This window comes from Rhinatrema bivittatum, chromosome 16 (genome assembly GCF_901001135.1).
Source record: "Rhinatrema bivittatum chromosome 16, aRhiBiv1.1, whole genome shotgun sequence".
NCBI classification, from domain to species: Eukaryota; Metazoa; Chordata; class Amphibia; order Gymnophiona; family Rhinatrematidae; genus Rhinatrema; species Rhinatrema bivittatum.
The window spans coordinates 51876503-51898756 of record NC_042630.1 but is presented as its reverse complement, the minus strand read 5'-3'; the positions used below and the strand labels follow the sequence as shown (position 1 = coordinate 51898756).

At 42.9% G+C, this 22254-nt stretch overlaps 1 protein-coding gene across 1 annotated transcript; it reads right to left on the bottom strand.

Annotated features, from left to right (window-relative positions):
• Positions 1 to 16064: 16064 nt before the first annotated feature.
• LOC115077681 (olfactory receptor 8I2-like) lies at positions 16065 to 19901 on the bottom strand. The gene is made up of 3 exons (XM_029579971.1): positions 19839 to 19901; positions 19392 to 19501; positions 16065 to 17007 (listed from the first exon to the last, which is right to left on the bottom strand). Exons 1-3 carry the CDS (start codon positions 19899 to 19901, stop codon positions 16065 to 16067), a joined length of 1116 nt encoding a protein of 371 aa, XP_029435831.1.
• Between the last annotated feature and the right edge of the window lie 2353 nt (positions 19902 to 22254).

Below are 22254 nucleotides of genomic sequence, written 5' to 3'. Positions count from 1 at the left end.
GAATCTACCATAAAAGCAGCATGTAGCTCCATAACTGCCTTTGAGTTCACCCCAGAGTCATGGAATTCTTGGGAGAGAAGTAAACATGATCGAGCCACCAGGGAACAACAAGAAGCAATCTGCAAGGTCAATGTCACTGCATCAAATGCTTGCTTAAGGATAGTCTCAATCCTTCTATCATGACCATCCTTCAAGGCTGCTCCTCCTTCCACAGGAATAGTGGTCCGCTTGGAGACCGCACACAGAAGTGCATCTACCTTTGGAAAACATAAACGCTCTCTTGCCACTGGATCTAGAGGATACAGGCCTTCCAAAATCCACCCCCTTTGAACTTAGCCTCTGGGGCACCCCACTCAAGATCAATTAATTCTTGAATAGCCTGCATCACGAGTTAAAAACAAGAGGCTTTAGGCAAGGAAACCAAAATGGGATTTTTCTTTAGCTCATTCATAGCAACTGCCCCAGGAACTCCGAATATTTTCAAGCTCTGGGAAATCGGAGCTGGCAATTCATCTTTATGAAAGAACCATAGCATAGTTTTAAATGGTTCTAATCCTGGAGTAATGTTACCATCCTCAAGGGAATCAGGAATGGTGTCATCTGGACCTCCACTGCTGCTGTAACAATACTCTGGTGCTTAACAGCAGGTCTAGGCAAGGTTCCTACCTGTGACTCTGCTCTGGGAGTATGAGAGAGACCTGAACATTGTGCCTGGAGAAAGGATTTTAATCCCTGGAAAAACTCTACCCACTGAGAGGTAACAGCATCCAATCCAGGAGATTCTTGAGGCATAGTCACTGAGCTACCATCCCCTGATGAGGAACTAGTTAGGGGAGTTACAAAATCAGGCGTCCCACCTGAGCCATTTGAACCTAGGCCTATATCTGGCTAGGAAGAGCCAGGCTTATTGAATGCACTGGCACAAGTTAGTGGGCACTCCTGGCTGAGGTGCCTGAATATGACAGGCAGCGCAGAGAGAAAGGCATTTAGACTTCTTAGGCATAGGCACCATCAGGGGCGGATTGGTCCGACATCGTGAATCCGCTGCTGGGCACCATTATGGCTGACAGTGCACTTAAGCAGAGGCGTGTGTCTAGCTGTTTTCTTTTTTGTTTTTGTACATCCAAAAACACGGGGTGTTCGACACTTAGACGTCTCATACCCAGGCATCCCAAAAGTAAGCGCTGTAAAAACAATTTAAGCACACAATATAACTTGTCTGCACAGGTAAACGTGCAGCCACTTAAGGCACCGCTTAACTTAGATGCACATAATACAAGACCTGATTAAGAGTCCAAAAACTGGACACACAGCCTGGATGCATAGCTAGATGCACATGCCGAACCGATAATCCTGTAGAGGGCAGCTTAAGGAAGCACACAAAATGCTGTTGGGGCCTACCATGCAGCTTGCAATGAAAGCCTCAGAACGGGACAAGAATGGAGACTAGGGATGTGAATCGTTTTTCTAATGAATTGAAATATCATACGATATTTCTAAATTTGTTAAAAATCGGTTAAAAGAAGGAAACAATCAATTTTTCCCCCAATTTTTCGTAAAAATCATTTTTCGGGTTAGTGCGCACTAACAAAAATAGCAAAAATAACAAAAAGTAACAAAAATAAATGGTTTTTTGTTAGTGCGCACTAACCCGAAAAACTATTTTTCACTAAAAAAAAATGGGGAAATGTGGCAAAACAATTTTTCCCCGTGGCCAGATGATCCCGATAGTGGTAACGATTGGGCACCTGATTCACATCCCTAATGGAGACTGGGAAAAAGGAGGAAGTCCTACGCTATAAAAGCCTCCTTTTATGTCTCTAAATATATATATATATATTTTTTTTTTTAACCTACCTGAGCTCAGCTTTACCTGGCTGACCATAGAGATGGTCTCCAGCTATCGGGGGAGAGAGCTTGCTGAAACCAGCTATTGGACCAAGGCACTGACCTGAGGGACCACGGAAATCACCTCAGGAATTCTTAACTGGGGAGGGATCTTTTAGTATCACCGCAGGAGAGTGGGGCAAATTTATTTCCTTAATTCCCCTTTCTCAAAATGAAGCAATCCCTGGTAGGGAAATGCATGTCCACCATCTGCTGGAGATAGAGAATACTGGTGGGCTGATGTCACTGCAAGGATATATGTACTGTGACATCAGTTTGCTCTGTTTCCATCGCTGGTAGAGGTGTATAACCCACTTGTTCTGGTTTCATTTGATTGTATGCTAAGAAAACCAGACATACGTTTCATAGACTTTATGGATAAAAGTGCGCTTTGAGCTTTTGCGGCACACACATTCTAATTTGTTTCACAGTAATGATTACTTAACTAAATTACTATTACTAAACATATCTGTAATATCTGTAGCGCTACACGACATACACAGCACTGTACAAACATACAAAAAGACAGTCCCTGCTCAATAGAGTTTACAATCTAATAAGACAAACAAACAGGACAAGAGACTTGGGGTATAAAGAAATGGTGAACAAGAAAAGACTAATAGCAGAAAATCAGGCATAAGATTTAAAAGCAGTTTCAGAAAGGTGGGACTTTAGATGGGATTTAAACATGTCAAGAGAGGGAGCAGGACGCACCAGTTCAGGAAGACTATTCCAAGCACACGGCACAGCCAGGTGGAAAGCACGGAGTGGGGAATTGGCAGTAGAGAAGGGGGGCACAGATAGGAGTGACTTATCCAATGAGTGGAGTGCATGAGGAGGGGAGTAGGGAGAGATAAGAGAGGAGAGGTAGTGAGGTGCTACAGAGTAAAGGCATTTGTAGGTGAGAAAGAGGAGTTTGAACTGTATGCGGGAACGGATAGGGAGCCAATGCAGTGACTTCAGAAGAGAGGTTATGTGAGCATAGCGACTTTGGTGAAAGATAAGCTGCATAGCTTAATTTATGCAACTCACCTGTTCCCCACCTCATCAATTTTTATTATTATTTATTAAACAATTTTACCTGAAAATATATTAGAAGTAGGGAAAGGAAGGTTTCATACATCTACCGCACGTTGCTACTCCGTAGCTTTATGTGCAGTATATTTTATTTGATGTAATCATGAACCTACCTTCCTCCTACCCAGATTTTATTGGTCTTTTATATAAAAATCAAACAATTGTTTTGTTTTGTTTTCCTTTTTTTGTATGCATTCAAACCTCACCCAATGTCAGTTTACTGTAATTTATTACTGGTGCTCCTGATACCAATAAAGATGTAAATGTTCTTAAAAGTAAAGATGTGAATGTTCTTGAGAAATAGCTGTGCTTTTTTTTTTTGAAGAACTCATCCATTCAGAATTAATCTATACCTCCATGGGTTATTGATCTCATAGATGATTACACATTTCTCAGCGATTTTCACATTCCCCAATGTTTACTTCTACTGATGTCAGCGTCTCAACGCTACGAGAACTCAGTAACTAACTATCCAGTCTGTCCGGTCTATTCAGACTCGCCGGCATATCTGGTACACTTTATCGCACTGTTATTACTCCATTTATATTAGCCATATCTCCCAGGTTTTCACAATGCACACCACGCTTATTTTTCTATATGTTTTTTTTTTTAAAAACCTCATCCATTCAGGATTGTTGTTTTCATTAATGAGTTTGCAATTGCTGATTTCAGCGTATCAGCGCCATATTAACTCTTAGCTATCCAATCCGTCAAGTTTGCTCAGTCAAATTCTGCCACTTAAAGATATTTTATGTCTCCCAGACATCAATTATACAAGCTAAGTAAACCGGGAGTGTGCACTAACCCAAGAAATGATTTTCACAAAAATTCGTGGGAAAAAGTGATCGTTTCACATTTTAGCCGATATATAACGAATTAAGAAATATTGTATGATATTTCAATTCATTATAAAAACGATTCACATCTCTAGTGTCAACAGGAAATTATACAGCTGGGGGTGAATGGGCAGATTTATTATGCTGTAATGATTTTTTTCTATTGAAATATTTCTCTGTTTCTACCACCATGGTGCAGCCATTCTGATTCGTCCGCACCCCCACTAAAAAGACGGCCATGGTGATAAATAACTTGCTGACATTGACTACACTCAGAGGCTCAGGGAAATTTGAGACTGTACCTTAAAATAATGTTTTAGCTGTTATGGGAGTCTCACTTTAGTGGACCTTTGGGCCGACCTGCAGGAGACTGGGAAAGATGGTCAATGTCTCTAGTGAATGTTAGGCCGGGAGGCTGATGTTCAGGCAGGACGTAGAGGTGCTCTTCACCCTGGAAGCTGGTACTCCCCCGGGAGGAGCCCGTAGGAGCCCAACCACTGGGACTTAGGCAGCTTCACCCTTGGAAGCCAAAGCCCCCCTGGGAGGAGCCCGTAGGGGCCTGGCCGCTGGGACTTAGGCAGGTTGTGGATCAGGACAGGAAACTGGAACCAGACTAGGACAGTAGAAGTACTGTAACAGAGCTCAGGTTCTGGAACCAGGCAGGTACTGTAGCAGGTAAACAGGAACCAAGCAGGTACTGTAGCAGGTACGGAGTGATATGACAAGGCAGGTCACTCTGGGGCACAACACAACAGGGAACCAGGAAGTAAACCTGTTGCAAGGCAAAGACTGGATGTCCGTGGCCGGCTTATCAAGGCTACGGCGTCTGATGTCAGGAATTGGGCGGAGTCACCACTGGCGGGAAACGGCCTAGAAAAGTGCCCAAGTGGCGCGCGCGCATGCCTAGAAGCAGGGCGTCCATGAGAGGCTTCACGGCAGCGCAGCCCCAGCGGGGACGTCGGCAAACAGGCCGCAAACCAGGCCTCTGGAAGCGGGAGCAGGTCCAGGAGCACGGAGGTAAGGCTCTGGCCGTGGCACTCGCGGCCAGAACCATAACAGTACCTCCCCTTTTACGCCCCCTCTTAGCACGTCCAGGTTTACTTGGGTGATCCAGATGGAACTGCCATAATAAGTCCTTGTCGAGGATATTACGGTCTGTTTCTACTAATAAAGAGGTCGCGAGCATGGCAGGACCCTCCCCCAAGGAGAAAAGTGTGAAAATGAGAACCCAAGATGCAGGAGGGACCTGGTACAGAGCAGGGAAAGGATTGCAGGACTCCAGCAGCCAGAGGGGCAAGAAGCAGAGCGGAAAACTTGAGGAGGGCAGGTCAGCAATGGCAACTGATGAAAAAGGGAGAGAGACTTCAAAACTTTACAGAAAACCCAGGCACAGAGGAGAAAACTTCCCTTAATTGTCTGTGAGGCTTTTCAATTTCCCAGATACACACAGCACAGTTTTCTCTCCCTGTCCTATATTTAAAGTATTTAAGACACCTGAGGTGCCCCCTCATCTGATCCACAGTGGAGGAGAGGAGGCAGCGCTGCAGGACAGGTAAGGAGAAACCCCAGCAATCCTGTAACATGCGACTTTAATGCCTTCTGTGAGCTGCATTCTCTCACCAGATACAATTTACAGTTTTATTCAGAAGATTCCACCCGGCTCAGACTCCCCCAGCCAAGAGCAGACGAGAGAGATCACCCTGGTGTCCTTTTCCCTACAAATCTATTTTTGATATGAAAAGTAAACGGTGTTTATCATGACTAAATCTACTCTCTGCGATGCAGAGGAGCAATGGGGTTCTGATGTATCTGGGTACGATGGACCCTGTCTGAGGGGACACAGATACAAATGAATCTGATTAAACTCCAAATATATAAGTGAATATCTCAAATTATATAGTATTGTAAGATTATGCAACGTATTCTGTGCATTGGTGTTAGAGTTTTGAAATACCAAGCAATAGATATATTCTAAGTTCTAATCCCCAGTTCTGGCAGACTGTGTGTGTGAGACCCTGGATTAGCTAGTAATTTATCCCTCTGTATTTTAGCTCTAACCCCGGCTCTGGCAGATTGTGAATGTGACCTTGGATGAGTGACTTTATGCCCCCTGTCTCAGTTCTAATCCCCGCTCTGGCATTCTATGTATGAGACCCTGGGTGAGTAGCTTTATTATCCTCCTATGCCTCAGTTTCTTTTCTTAAACATTATTTTATTGGCACATCTGACTACTTTCCACTGTAGAGATAATATTATCTATTGTGCATTATGCTTATAATATTGATATTTTCTGACCTCTCTCTCTATTTGTAGACAATTGGTAAGTATGGTAGTGGATAATATTGTTGATGTTATCTGATTTTTGCTATATTTTTCCCATCTCTGGTTTACTCATTTTCTGGTTGGGAGGGAGGATGTTGCAAACAAAAAATATTACTTACCTTTTAGTGAGAACCTTCTTTTACTATAATTAGACAAAAAATATTACCATGCCTGACACTGGCTCCATCTTTTGAGGAGTCAGTTGTGGTTTAAATGTGCACCTTATGAGGGTCATCATACAATGTATTTCATCTCTTTTCTAATAGCAAGAGTTCTGAATGGGACTCAGATATTTAGCAAAACAGACTATATGTTGCCTATATATATTTTTTTTTTAATCAACAACAAAAGCACAATCTCTCAAATTACTTTCATTCACTTTTGTACCATGGTTCTAATCCCCAGCTCCAGCATTGACTCCCTGTCACTATCTCTTAGATGGTGCTGCTTTGATGAGACACAGATAAAAATGAATCTGCAAATATATATCTCAATAAGATATAATATTATACCACATCATACATAATGTATTCACTGATTTGGTGTTAGAGTTGTGAATAGGAACCAAAACAACAGATAATCCCTCTGGTTGTGTGACCCAGGGGAGTCACTTTATCTCCCTGTGCTTCAGTTCTAATCCCTGGCTCTGTCACTGATTTTCTGTCACTGTCCCTTAGATCACCTTTTTTTTTTTAATTTATTCTTTATTCAATTTTCATTCAAAAGAAACTTTTAAACAAAAATATACATAAGTAATATCAAAACAATAAAATTAAATTTAAATAAAATACACTCTTATTTAACGTCATGTATCATGTACAATATAATTATAATTGAAAGGAGAGAGAGTATTTTTCTTTATTTTTGACCATCAGGCAAGTTACGCCTGCCTCTGGCAGGCGTAACTTGTGAAATAAAGGTACGGGGTGTTTTTTTTTTTTGGGCTGGGGGCCGGGTCAGGTAGGGGAATGGAGGGGAGGGGAAGGTGGGGGAGGGAACGGGGAAAGCCAGCTTGTGTTTCCGAGAGCTCGGCGCACGCAAGATGCACTAGTGTGCACCCCATTGCGTGCGCCAACCCCTGATATTATAACATGCATGTAGATGCGCAAGCATGTTATAAAATCAGGCATACATTTGTGTGCACCGGGTAGCACGCACAAATGTAGGCCACATGCGTACCTTTTAAAATCTGCCCCATAATTTTTGTTGCAGTTGCATTGACATCAATGCCTGCCTTCCTTGTGACTCATTTCGTACATCTACATCATCTCAGCCATCCTGAGGATTCACTCTGCAGAGGGGAAGCGTAAAGCTTTTCCCACCTGCTCCTCTCACCTCACTGTTGTCTCTGTGTATTATTTGTTAGCATTTTGCATGTATCTGAGACCTGCCTCGACATAAGGAGCAGGGTAAAATCCTGTGTGTGCTTTACACAATTCTCACCCCCAAGCTGAACCCCATCATTTACAGTCTGAGTGTTATGTGTGCCATCCATGGCAGACCCGCGACACGGCACCCTCACCTCTCTACAGTGACTCCAGCTCCTGGTTCCTCCTCGCTGGTGGCGGTGGGCTGTTGGCTCCATCCTCGGGCCTCCCCCGGTGCCTCCGGCCCTGCTGCAGTCCCTAGCTTCCTGGTCCTGCCACCACTTCTCGTTGGGCCTCTCTGCATGGCCCATGGAGAGATACTGCTACTCACGCTACACCCCTCCATAGGCGCATGCGCATGCACTATTGATTTTTAAGTAGGGATCGCAGCGGGAACCTCGCCGCGGCCCGGATGATGATGTCAACTGAGCTACAGTATTTAAGCTCAGGCTCCACTGCCTTTGCAACAGGTCTCCTCACTGGTTGAGTACTCATTGCCTCCTAGAGATTGGTCTCATCTCTGGATTCCTGTTCCTGGTTCCTGTCTCCTTGTTCCTGCCTTGTTCCATTCCTCAGATTGCCTACATGGACTTTGACTCTCCTTCACCTCACCACACCATTGACTCTCTCTGTCTGGACTTCTGCTTCGCCTGATCATGCTATTGCCTACCTCCAGACCTAGACTTCTGCTTTACTTGACTACATTTGACTATCTCCCCAATCAGACCTCAGCCTTGCTTGCCACTGCCTTCCAATTGCCGCCAGCCCTGACTCAAGCCTGTTCTTCTTTGCCTCTCTGGCTTACCCCCTGGACGTGGTTTACTAAGGCTTCGGCCTGCTTTAGCTTCAGCATCGCCTGTCTGCTTCCATTCCATTGGCGCCCAAGTTTCCAGGACACAACCCTGTCTGGGGTAAGACTGTACCATCTCTCATCTGCTTTCTCTGGGCTGAACTGATCCTTACTTTGACTACACCTAAGTCCTGCTGGCCCCAGCACCCAAAGGCTCAACCCATGGGGGAATGAGGGCTGGTATAGGTGATGCTCCAGCGGCCTCTGTATATCAGCCTACCGCCTGCCGATGGTGGGGACCCGTAGGTCCCTACCTATGGGTTGCCATCAACCCCACCTCAACCCAAGGGTATACCTCCGATGCAACACTGAGGAATAAGGAGGTGAAAAATGCAGTGAGGAAAGTCATAGGGAAGTAGTTTAGGAGAGCACATGGTATATAAATCAGAGCAGATTATCAGACAGAAGAAACTCCTGTATCTAGTAGGGCTTGAAATGATTCTCTTTTAAAAGTGAAAAAGAAACTCCCTGGTTCAATCCCCAGGTTAAGTCATTTATAGCTGTGCATGTGGCAGGAGAAGCAGTCCCAGTCCCCTGGGGGAGAGAGATATGTTCATTGCTCAAGGGTGACACCCGGTGGCTGAATTCAGGGTTTACAATTGTGGAGTTCTGTAAAGAGCCTCAGGGCTTGGCCCCTGGCTGAGGACTGTCACTGCAATGACTTGATCAGGCACATTTGCGGGGAGAAGGGGTATTTATTAATCAGGGGAAAAATCCCTGTGTAGTTGCAAATGAAGGCTCATGGTCTGACCCAGCATGGAACCTCTAATTTCCTTATGTCACATTCTCCAGCATTATCTCTTGTTCTGAACATGTGGAATCCAAATCCCAAGTTGACAGCATCATAAGCATATTGCATTGATTTTGTCCAGTCTGCTCAGGTTACCAGTGAAGGCAGGGAGTGAATTTAAAGTCCTGACATGATGTTTAAACTCATTCAAGGGCTCAGGCCACATAATGTGAGATCTAGGATTCAGAATTGTGCGCTTCCTCCTACTTTACATTCACAGGCTGGGTCATTGCTCCAAATGCTTTCACCAAGAGATACTCAAGTCCTCCTGCCAGGCTCTGCCCTTTGTCTGGAAGAGGTTGCCTCTGAATATTAGGCAGATAAACATTCGTTAGTATTTTAGCTGTAAACTGAAGGCCTGGCTGTTCACATCGTAGGTGAGGGATTCTTGAGTCTTTGACTGGGTCACGTTAAGACTTTATGTACGACTCTTTGGTAAGTTCATCAGAGATACGAAGGAACCTGAGCTTTGGTGAGCAGAAGGGGGTCTTGCTGGGAGGGGCTTGTTAGAGAGCTTTATTGTGGAAGGTAGAACATTTGAGGAAGGGCTGGGGCAAGGGGATTTTTGTGGTGTTGCTACAAGTGTGTGTTGTGTTATTGCTCTAAGTTAAGTGTTGTGTATTGTTTTAACATATTCTTTTTATTTAAACCTCAAAAATACAGTGCCGTATGAAACAATAATAACAATATAACCATTTTCTGTCATCACTGACCTCCCCCTCCCACTCCATAGACAGCCCATAATAATAAAGGCCATGGAGATGCAGATGAGGCAAACCAACAAGATTAATTAAAAAAAGAAAAAAAATGATCATATTTGTTAGATACATTTATGGAAGGCAAAATAATATCCATACCAAACCGGGCTCCTTTTATTATAATGTATCTCCCTGTTGGATCCACAATCTCCTTTTCCAAGTGGAAAGATACATTCCTGTACATCAAAATAGCAATCCAACTTCTTTTAGATGTGCCATGAACAGCAAAAACCTGTGATACCCACATTTTTTTCAATTTAAAGTGTTGTTTTGTTTTCTGACATGAGTCTCTTGTATAAAGCCTATTTGATACTTCAGCCCATTTAGATGAGAGAGGATCTTCTCATGTTTGACAGAGGTCCCCAAACTTGCTACATTCCAAGCAATAAAATAATTTATTTATTTATTTATTTATTTGTTTATTTAAGGGTTTATTTGACCGACATTCATCAAGAGATATCATTCCGGTTTACATATAACATGGGTAATATGGAAAAGAATAATGGTTACATAAAACAGGGGTGCGAGGAACTGGGAGTAAAATGTGAGATAGAGGAGGAAAGGCAGGAGAGCTGGAGGATCAAGGCTAGTAAAGGGAGTAGTTACCAGAGGACTTTAAGAATAGAATAACGATAGTGATAACAAACTTTGTACATCTAGGCTAGCGTATTAAACTTAAAACATCTAGGATAGTGAGTTAAAATTAATTAAACTCACCATAGTACATATCTAAAGCACACAGCAATCTTGAAGCCTTCATAAATATCACATAGCATAGACCTCTGTAGACTGAACCCTTCAATGATATCAGCAAAAATAAAAAATCAGAACCATTCCAAACTTTTCAAGCATTTTCTCCATTTACATCACTTGTGCCATGACCAGTTTACACACCCAGTTCCCTATAACCTTCCCCACCCCATCCCTTCCCCAAAATAGTTAGAAATACCTTAATCAAGGCCAGGGATCAAATATGACTTGCGAGGTGCCACCTCCTGATTGTGAGCTCCTAAAGAGCTTCAACCCAAAAGAGAAAATTGAAATAAAAAATTCTTAGTTAACCATGAGGTCAGAGAAGAGCAAAACAAATCCACAACTTATCTAAGGTAACAATAAATAGAGAAACAATTGAGTCCAAATGTCAACATGCAATGTCACATCCTGGGAGCAGCTATAGACATCATTAAGTCCAGCTAAAGTAATATGCAATTTCCTTGCTCAAACAATAAATATAAGATGCAGCAGTACAACAGTGGTGCAGTAAGAATATGAGCATCTCTTTCCTCAAACAAAAGTCCAAATAAGTCCTTAAAATAACAGAAATCCATAGAAAATGCTCCAATAAAAATGATCTTGGAAAATTTTGAGAACCTCCCCCCCTCCCAAAACAAGCATGTGCTCTAGCCACTGCCATTGAGTTTAACAATAATCTACCTCTGTAAAGATTATATAATTCTTGTCTATTCCTGTCTCCTTCCTCCCCCAGTTTCAACAACCTTGTTATATTGTAACTTTTTTACTTCCTAGGCACTAGTTAAAAGAACAAAGTTTTTTGCACCCCCTGTTATTTGTAAACCGGCATGATATGATTGTATCATGAATGCCGGTATAGAAAAGCTTTAAATAAAGTAAATAAATAAATAAATAAATAAATAAATAACATGGATATAATTCTGCAAATCCTGAGGGGTCACAAACTCAAGTAGACTCTCTAGAAATCCAGTCCACTAATCCTTTTGTGGCATCCACACTTTGAAAGTCACGCCACTCCCCAGTAAGCCAAACTCATAACCTAGCAGGATATTGCAAGGCAAATTTCACATTTTTCTGCAATAGTATTGAGCACAAAGGTGTAAATTCTTTACATGGTAACATCACTCAGTTTGAAAAATCTTGAAATATTAAGACTTTTTTGATCTTATATTGAAGTTTTTGTTTCCTATAATAAGGTTGCAAGATAAGACTTTTATGGACATAGTGCAGTATTTTATTCCAATGTGCAGTCTTGTCCAGCCCACTATTTTAGGGCCATGTGATGCACTCTTTTGAAAATCAGTTTATTTATAAAATGTATAAACTACAAAATATACGTAAAGTTGGACTAAGTGGTGTACATAAAGCCATACAGCATAATATTTTTAAAAAATTCAACATAAAAGCAATTTAACAACACCAGAAGTCAAAGACAAACATTCCTCCACTATTTTCTGTGCCTAGATTAAATAAACCCCATAAGCATCATTGAATAGATATGCTTTTTGCTGTTTTTGAAAGATTTTGATATTTGTGATTGCTCTCAGTGGCAAAGTAATCTATTCCACAGTTGTGGTCCAACCAAAGAGAAAGCCCTTTTTTTGGGTTTCCACATAATGAAATTCTGATAGTGATGGCAACTAGAGATGTGAATCGTTTTCCATATCGTCTTAACGATAGAAATCGTGTGGCAGGGCAAGAAAATCGTGTTAGGCACGATTTTTTAGTTAAAAAATCGTTAAAAATCGTTTTTTCCGATTAGTGCGCACTAACTCGAGTTAGTGCGCACTAACGGGAGTTAGTGCGCACTAACTGGGAGTTAGTGCGCACTAACTGAAAATGATACAATTTGACACTTTTCAGGTCAGTTAAGGTCAGTTTAGGAATGAATATGTATTCCTATTGGCTGCCCTCTTATTTATTCATGTTACCAAGCTTCCCACTGACAGTATATGGGGGATGGGAAATGGAAACAGTTGGTAGCTTGACAAAACAAGTAATGTGATCAGTCAATGTGACTAGAACTTGTGCCCTAACCCTGATACCAGGGGTATTGTGATCTTCCTGCACACAGTGCCCTATCCCTATTAATACCAGGAGTGTTGTGATCTTCCTGCACACAGTGCCCTAACCCTGGCACCAGGGGTGTTGTGATCTTCCTGCACACAGTGCCCTATCCCTATTAATACCAGGAGTGTTGTGATCTTCCTGCACACAGTGCCCTATCCCTATTAATACCAGGAGTGTTGTGATCTTCCTGCACACAGTGCCCTATCCCTATTAATACTAGGAGTGTTGTGATCTTCCTGCACATAGTGCCCTATCCCTATTAATACCAGGAGTGTTGTGATCTTCCTGCACACAGTGCCCTAACCCTGGCACCAGGGGTGTTGTGATCTTCCTGCACACAGTGCCCTATCCCTATTAATACCAGGAGTGTTGTGATCTTCTTGCACACAGTGCCCTAACCCTGGCACCAGGGGTGTTGTGATCTTCCTGCACACAGTGCCCTATCCCTATTAATACCAGGAGTGTTGTGATCTTCCTGCACACAGTGCCCTATCCCTAATACCAGGGATGTTGTGATCTTCCTGCACACAGTGCCCTATTCCTGATACCGGGGGTGTTGGGATCTTCTTGCACACATCCTGGTATCAGGGATAGGGCACTGCATGCAGGAAGATCACAACACTCCTGGTATCAGGAATAGGGCACTGTGTGCAGGAAGATCACAACATCCCTGGTATTAGGGATAGGGCACTGCGTGCAGGAAGATCACAACATTCCTGGTATCAGGAATAGGGCACTGTGTGCAGGAAGATCACAACATCCCTGGTATTAGGGATAGGGCACTGCGTGCAGGAAGATCACAACACTCCTGGTATTAATAGGGATAGGGCACTGCATGCAGGAAGATCACAACACCCCTGGTATCAGGGATAGGGTACTGTGTGCAGGAAGATCACAATACCCCGGAGGAGTGAGGGTCAGGCAGCTCCCCCCTGTCTGTGAAGCCAGCCTCTCACTAGTAATGCAGGGAGGGAGCTGTCTCAGACTTCACCATCCTCCCCCCCCCCCCTCACCCACACACCATTCACTAGCTGGGACATGGGGGAAGTCAGGAGTGAGGGTCAGGCAGCTCCCCCCTGTCTGTGAAGCCAGCCTCTCACTAGTAATGCAGGGAGGGAGCTGTCTCAGACTTCACCATCCTCCCCCCCCCCTCACCCACACACCATTCACTAGCTGGGACATGGGGGAAGTCAGGAGTGAGGGTCAGGCAGCTCCCCCCTGTATGTGAAGCCAGCCTCTCACTAGTAATGCAGGGAGGGAGCTGTCTCAGACTTCACCATCCTCCCCCCCCCTCACCCACACACCATTCACTAGCTGGGACATGGGGGAAGTCAGGAGTGAGGGTCAGGCAGCTCCCCCCTGTCTGTGAAGCCAGCCTCTCACTAGTAATGCAGGGAGGGAGCTGTCTCAGACTTCACCATCCTCCCCCCCCTTTCACCCACACACCATTCACTAGCTGGGACATGGGGGAAGTCAGGAGTGAGGGTCAGGCAGCTCCCCCCTGTCTGTGAAGCCAGCCTCTCACTAGTAATGCAGGGAGGGAGCTGTCTCAGACTGGTATCAGGGATAGGGCACTGAGTGCAGGAAGATCACAACACCCCTGGTATCAGGAATAGGGCACAGGTTCTAGTCATATTGACTGATCACATTACTTTTTTTGTCAACTACCAACAGTTTTCATTTCCCATCCCCCCAACCATCACCTCAGTTGGAACCTTGGTAACATCAATAGATAAGAGGGCAGCCAGCCAATAGGAATACATATTCATTCCTAACTGACCTTTACTGACCTGGATAGTGTCAATAATTTGTATCATTTTTTGTTAGTGTTCCTGAGTTTCCATTTCCATTTCCCATCCCCCCAACCATCACCTCAGTGGGAACCTGGTTAACATCAATAGATAAGAGGGCAGCCAGCCAATAGGAACACATATTCATTCCTAACTGACCTTTATTGACCTGGAAAGTGTCAATTTGTATCATTTTCAGTTAGTGCGCACTAACTCGGAGTTAGTGCGCACTAACTCCCGTTAGTGCGCACTAACACGATTTAACGATTTTTAACGATAAATCGTTAGAATTTCTATTGTATCGTGTTCTATAACGATTTAAGACGATATTAAAATTATCGGACGATAATTTTAATCGTTAAAAAACGATTCACATCCCTAATGGCAACTAGGGATGTGATTCGGCTGAACCTTTTGGTTCAGCCTTCGTTATCGGCCTGCCGCGGGAAATTTTGTTTTCCCATGGTTCAGGCTGATTTTTTTCAGCCGCCCCGATTTTCCTGAAATTTTAGGAAAATCCGCTTCATTTTTTGGGGTGGCCAAACCAGGACGAATTAGGCAATTTCATTGACATTGCCTAATTCATCCTGGATGAATGCACATCCCTAATGGCAACTCTAATAAGGTCTCCTACTGGGAACATAATGAACGACTAGGTTGATACAGATTTAACAACTGAGCTAAATAATCTGTGCTCCCTTCCTTGATGATCCTAAAGATTAAAGTTAAAATTTTAAGCTTAACCCTTTGTTCTACAGGTGTTACATGATCTCTGAATTCATCCCCAATTATTAAGTGCACTTCTGCTGTTTGCAGCATTTACAATGCCTGCAGCTGCTATTTTGGTTATACTATCAAAAGAGCATTACAGTAGCAATTTGTTGTGAGCGCAGGATGCAGTCACTTGATCAAGAGAGAGTGAGCCCTTGGATCATGGCACAACCTCAGGGCAAGGCTCCAAGGTAGGCACTGTAGGATTCAAGAATATCCAGGAATGGGCTGGACTTGGAATGTAACTTGTACTTGGAATGTAGCTTTCAGGCCTCTGCTGAACCAGCACACACAGAGTGAGACCCAACAACACAATGCTGGATTCTGAGGTAGCCCTCCGGCCATTCGATAGCCCTTTCAGACCTGCTGCTGGGAATGGCGAGTGCGTCAGGACAGATGAAGGCTGAGGACAAGACATGGACCCAGGAAATAAACCGGAAGACAGTCTATCAAAGCCAGAAGATGAGAAGACAAAGGATAGACCAATAGCCTTAGATATAAGGATACTTTATAAATACAATCCATTAACGGATTGTATCCCTATTTCTAAGGCTATTGGTCTATCCATCCTCTTGCCTGAGGACAAGACGTTGCATGACGAGGAACATGGATGAAAACACTGAAGGCTTGGCACTTGGACAAAGGCTCTGTAGATGAGGAACATGGACAAAGGCTCTGGTTCAGGAGGTGGGGGATGAAAGCACCAAAAGTCCCTAGAGGTGACAAAACCCTAAATCTGACCCTATCTCCTACATATGATGACCTTCTGTCATTTATCACCTGCTCTCACAAGCTACTTTCCTATGACTTTCCTCACTGCGTTTTTTACCTCCTTATTCCTCAGACTGTAAATGATGGGGTTCAGCAAGGGGGTGACAGTAGTGTAGACCACAGACAGAATAATACCCTGTTCCTGGGAGTATGTTGAGGGCGGTCTCAGATACATGCAAAATATTGACAAATAATACACAGAGACGACAGTGAGGTGAGAGGAACAGGTGGAGAATGCTTTACGCTTCCCCTCTGCAGAGCGGATCCTCAGGATGGCTGAGATGATGTAGATGTAAGATATGAGAGTCACAAGGAAGGCAGGCATTGATGTCAATGCAGCTGTAACAAACATTAAGCTTTGTGTGGTGGCTGTGTCAGTGCAGGAAAGCTTTAACAGTGGCAAGAGGTCACAGAAGAACTGTTCAATCACATTAGAGGCACAGAATGCAAGGCAGGTGATAGAAGCTGTAATCGTCTCAGACGGTAGAAAGCCGATGATCCAGGAAGCAGCTGCCAGCAGGACACAGACTCTCTGATTCATAATGAGGGAATAGCGCAAGGGGTCACAGACTGCAGCATAGCGGTCAAAAGCCATGGCAGTAAGAAGGAGAGCCTCAATGCAACCAAAGCCCATGAAGAAGTGCAGCTGCACAATGCATCCAGCATAGGAAATGGTCTTATCCCCAGAGATGAAGATCACAAGCAGTTTGGGGGTGATGGTGGAGGTGAAGTAAATGTCAGTGAGAGAGAGGTTACTGAGGAAGAAGTACATGGGGGTGTGGAGGCGGGGGTCAGCACAGGTCACTGTGATAATCACAAGGTTCCCCAGCAGAGTGATCAGGTAGATGAGCAGGGAGACCAGGAAGAGGGGAACCTGCAGCTGGGGATTATTCGAAAGTCCCAGAATAATGAATTCTGTCACCATGGTCATATTTTTTGCTTCCTTTGGATTCATCTCTCTTCTCCTGGGGGTGCAAGAAGAAATGAGAACAGATGTGTATCAGATGAAACAACTTGCTTATTTAGTATGAATGGATCATAGCAGTTGTAATCATTGGTCCATCGGGGGAAATTGTTTTTTGTGCTTAATACATGCAATACTTTCAGTGTGCAATACTCCCAAATAAACTTTTCATTAAATATGTTACTAATCTTTTCATGTTGTAATTCATTCACTTCCTATAAAAATCCTGACATTAATTCATGTTTCGAGATCCTGTATCAGGGAAACATCTGGCTTGCATGGTCTCTGATATTACTCTCCAAAAAACTGCTCAAAGTATTCTCCAAACTCATAGAAATTCTTGGTTTACATTGATTGGATTAAAGAGGATGTTATTGAGCTTTCCAGATGCCAGCAGTGAAAGTCACTGCTCTGCTCTTTACAGATTGTCACATTGCACTCATTGGCAGCACATTAACCGCTTATTTATTTATTTATTCCTGCCTTCAATTTATTATCGGCCTATCTAGATAGGTCAGGATGGCGTACAAATATATTACAGAATATAGGCTTGAACAAGGTGGAAACATAATATAAAATACAAATATAAGAGATGATAAAGGAAAACAAAACCGCAAATATTCTTATTCAAATATCAAACCAAAAAATAAATGTAAAACTAGACTTCATACAAATTTGTCAAATGAAAATAGATTTAAAAAGTCAGGCTGTAACCTGTTTCCAAAACCCCAAATATTCTTGAAACTTTCATAGTTTTTTAGGGATTATATTCCCTAAATCGGGGCCGATATAAAAAAAAAATTTTGATCTGGTTCCAAGCAATCCAGCATCTTTCACTGAAGGGATAAGCAGAGCACTCTACACAGAGTATATCTCTGCAGGTAATTAAATAATGCAATAGGTTTTTGGTAAAATAATGTCTTAAAACCACGGAGAGTGTCTTAAATTGAATTCTTCTGGCTAACAGAAGCCGAAGCATTGATTCCAGAGCTGAACAGATATGATCTTGGGCATGAAGGCATAAAAGTAGCCTTACCGCAATGTATGTGATAAGCTAAAATCTACGTAATTGCATTTTGTAAGGCTGACATATAGTGCATTGCAGTAATCAATGCAAATTTAATCAGCGCCTGCATAATTGACACCAAATGATCCATTATCACATAAAGTTCAAATAGTGAATTTGGCATAGACAGTAAAAACTTGATTTAACATTTTAAATCTGCCTTTGCATGTTCAGTTCACCGTTGAAAGAAAAGGGTCAGAAAATCAGTGACACAGCCGGGGATTACAGCTGAGGCACAGGGAGATAAAGTGACAACCCCTGGTCACACACACACAGAGTCAGTGACAGAGCCGGGGATCAGAGTTGAGGCACAGGGAGATAAAGTGACTCCCCTGAAATCTCACACACAGAGTCAGTGACAGCCGGGGATTAGAGCTGAGACATAGAGAGATAAAGTGACTCAGCTGAAGTCACACACACAGAGTCAGTGACAGAGACAGATATTAGAACAGAGGCACAGGGAGATAAAGTGAATCCTCCAGGGTCCCACAAGGGTTAGAGGCAAGGTTTAGAACTCAGACGTTTTTTTGCTTCCTAGTTCACAATTCCAAGACAAAATCAGTGAATCCATTATCTATGGTTTGATACTGTATTATAATCAGGAAATTCAGTTACATATTTCTACCTCAATCATATTCACTTATGTCTGTGTTCCATCAATGAGGCTCCATTCTATCTCTAGTACATCAGATCTCTGTGGCTCACCTTCATCACGGTTTGCAGATTTAAGCAAGATAAACATGTTTTACATTTCCAGTGCAAAAATTATATTTATAAGGAAAAGCCAGTTACAAAACCATCAGTGGAGCAGCTGGCGAATTCTGGAGCTCTCTCCCTACCTCAGACTTGCCAGCCACTAATGACTACATAACTGCCACAACATTTCACCACCCACTGAAAACAACCAGCAAGGATTCAAACCTTCCAGACCTGACCCATAGGCCACCCAAGCAGAAAGAAATCTATGGCTATCATCCCTATGTGACCTACCCTACGGACATGTATAGATACCCCTTGCCCTTTAAGGTCTATACATGCAGCCTCTCAACCTCTTACATCATCTGCCAACTCTAGTGTAATCTACTGTCAGCAACTCTGCTATCCTTATTGTAATCCACTTTTAAATGGCTGTGCAATCACAAAATCAGAAAATAAATTAAAAGGACATCAGGGTGACCTATCTCTGCTGCTCTTGCTTAGGATGTTTTGATCCTAGTGGAAGCTTCTGAATAAAAATGTAAACTGTGTCTGATGAGAGAGCGCAGCTCACAGAAGACATTAAAGTCGCACGTTGCAGGATTGCTGGGGTTTCTTCTTACCTGTCCTGCAGGGCTGCCTCCTTTCCTCCACTGTGGATCAGGTGAGGGCACCTCAGGTGTCTTAAATGCTTTAAGAAAGGGATCTGGTGAGAAAACTGTGCTCTATGCATCTGGGAAATTAAAAAGTCTCACAGATAATTAAGGGACATTTGCTGCTCTGTGCCTGAGTTACCTGGAAAGTTTAGAAGTGATTGATCCTTAGGGAGAATACGTTTTGGGTCTCTCATTCTGCTCTGCTCTGCTCCAGCTCTGGTGAGGGAATCTCCTGTTAGTGTTACAGAAGTTTAAAGAAAGTCTGATCTCACCTTCACTTGCACTGAACAATGGTCAACATTTGCGGTTCATAAATTCATTTCCTTTACAAAGACCCCTCCCTGCCTGTCTCTCACTCATCAATTCCCATCCCAAGAGCACTTTTGAACTGCTTTGGCTGAGATCTCCTCTCACCTCCTCCCCTCCAGCTGTTGTAGCCCCGGCAGTCTCTTCCCCACTCTGTACCACATTCTTCATGGATCCTGTCTGTCATATCAAGCTTTCTTGCAGACTTTCAGCTATTTTGGGCAGGGCCCTGCCATGCTCTAAGAACATAAGAACATAAGAAATTGCCATGTGGGGTCACACCAAGGTTCCATCAAGCCCAGCATCCTGTTTCCAACAGAGGCCAAACCAGGCCACAAGAACCTGGCAATTACCCAAACACTAAGAGGATCCCATGCTACTGATGCAATTAATAGCAGTGGCTATTCCCTAAGTAAATAAGATTAATAGCCTTTAATGGACTTCTCCTCCAATAATTTATCCAGACCTTTTTTTAACCCAGCTACATTAACTGCACTAACCACATCCTCTGGCAACAAATTCCAAAGTCAGCATGGCTTTATCCCAGGGCAAGTCTTGCCTCACAAATCTGCTTCACTTTTTTGAACGAGTTAATAAACATGTGGATAAAGGTGAACCGGTAGATATAGTATACTTGGATTTTCAGAAGGCGTTTGACAAAGTTCCTCATGAGAGGCTTCTAGGAAAAGTAAAAAGTCATGGGATAGGTGGCGATGTCCTTTCGTGGATTGCAAACTGGCTAAAAGACAGGAAACAGAGAGTAGGATTAAATGGGCAATTTTCTCAGTGGGAGGGAGTGGAGAGTGGAGTGCCTCAGGGATCTGTATTGGGACCCTTACTTTTCAATATATTTATAAATGATCTGGAAAGAAATACGACGAGTGAGATAATCAAATTTGCCGATGACACAAAATTGTTCAGAGTAGTTACATCACAAGCAGATTGTGATAAATTGCAGGAAGACCTTGTGAGACTGGAAAATAGGGCATCCAAATGGCAGATGAAATTTAATGTGGATAAGTGCAAGGTGATGCATATAGGGAAAAAAAACCCATGGTATAATTACACAATGTTTGGTTCCATATTAGGTGCTACAACCCAAGAAAGAGATCTAGGTGTCATAGTGGATAACACATTGAAATCGTCGGTACAGTGTGCTGCGGCAGTCAAAAAAGAAAACAGAATGTTGGGAATTATTAGAAAGGGAATGGTGAATAAAACGGAAAATGTCATAATGCCTCTGTATCGCTCCATGGTGAGACCGCACCTTGAATATTGTGTACAATTCTGGTCGCTGCATCTCAAAAAAGCTATAATTGCGATGGAGAAGGTACAGAGAAGGGCTACCAAAATGATAAGGGGAATGGAACAACTCCCCTATGAGGAAAGTCTAAAGAGGTTAGGACTTTTCAGCTTGGAGAAGAGACGACTGAGGGGGGATATGATAGAGGTGTTTAAAATCATGAGAGGTCTAGAACGGGTAGATGTGAATCGGTTATTTACTCTTTCGGATAGTAGAAAGACTAGGGGACACTCCATGTAGTTAGCATGGGGCACATTTAAAACTAATCGGAGAAAGTTCTTTTTCACTCAAGGCACAATTAAACTCTGGAATTTGTTGCTAGAGGATGTGGTTAGTGCAGTTAGTATAGCTGTGTTTAAAAAAGGATTGGATAAGTTCTTGGAGGAGAAGTCCATTACCTGCTATTAAGTTCACTTAGAGAATAGCCACTGCCATTAGCAATGGTTACATGGAATATACTTAGTTTTTGGGTACTTGCCAGGTTCTTATGGCCTGGATTGGCCACTGTTGGAAACAGGATGCTGGGCTTGATGGACCCTTGGTCTGACCCAGTATGGCATTTTCTTATGTTCTTATGTTTATTGTGCATTGCGTGAAAAATAATTTTCTCCGATTAGTCTTAAATGTGCTACTTGTTAAATTCATGGAATGTCTCCTAGTCCTATTATTTGACAGTGTAAATAAACGAGTCACATCAACTCGTTCAAGACCTCTCATGATCTTAAGAACATAAGAACATAAGAACAGGCCATACTGGGTCAGACCAAGGGTCCATCAAGCCCAGCATCTTGTTTCCAACAGTGGCCAATCCAGGCCATAAGAACCTGGCAAGTACCCAAAAGCTAAGTCTATTCAATGTTACCGTTGCTAGTAATAGCGGTGGTTATTATCTAAGTCAACTTAATTAATAGTAGGTAATGGACTTCTCGTCCAAGAACTTATCCAATCTTTTTTTAAACACAGCTATACTAACTGTGCTAACCACATCCTCTGGCAACAAATTCCAGAGTTTAATTGTGCGTTGAGTAAAAAAGAACTTTCTCCGTTTAGTTTTAAATGTGCCACATGCTAACTTCATGGAGTGCCCCCTAGTCTTTCTACTATCCGAAAGAGTAAAAAAAAAACGATTCACATCTACCCGTTATCATTTTGGTAGCCCTTCTCTGTACCATCTCCATTGCAATTATATCTTTTTTGAGATGTGGCGACCAGAATTGTACA

Bases quoted from the DNA above. Each gene is read 5' to 3' on its own strand.
- LOC115077681 (XM_029579971.1), bottom strand. From the start codon at position 19,901: ATGAAGAATGTGGTACAGAGTGGGGAAGAGACTGCCGGGGCTACAACA. The intron at 19,502-19,838 runs GTGAGAGGAGAT...TTAATTTCCCAG, and splicing joins CAACAGCTGGAGGGGAGGAG to ATGCATAGAGCACAGTTTTC. The intron at 17,008-19,391 runs GTAAGAAGAAAC...TTGCACCCCCAG, and splicing joins GAGGCAGCCCTGCAGGACAG to GAGAAGAGAGATGAATCCAA.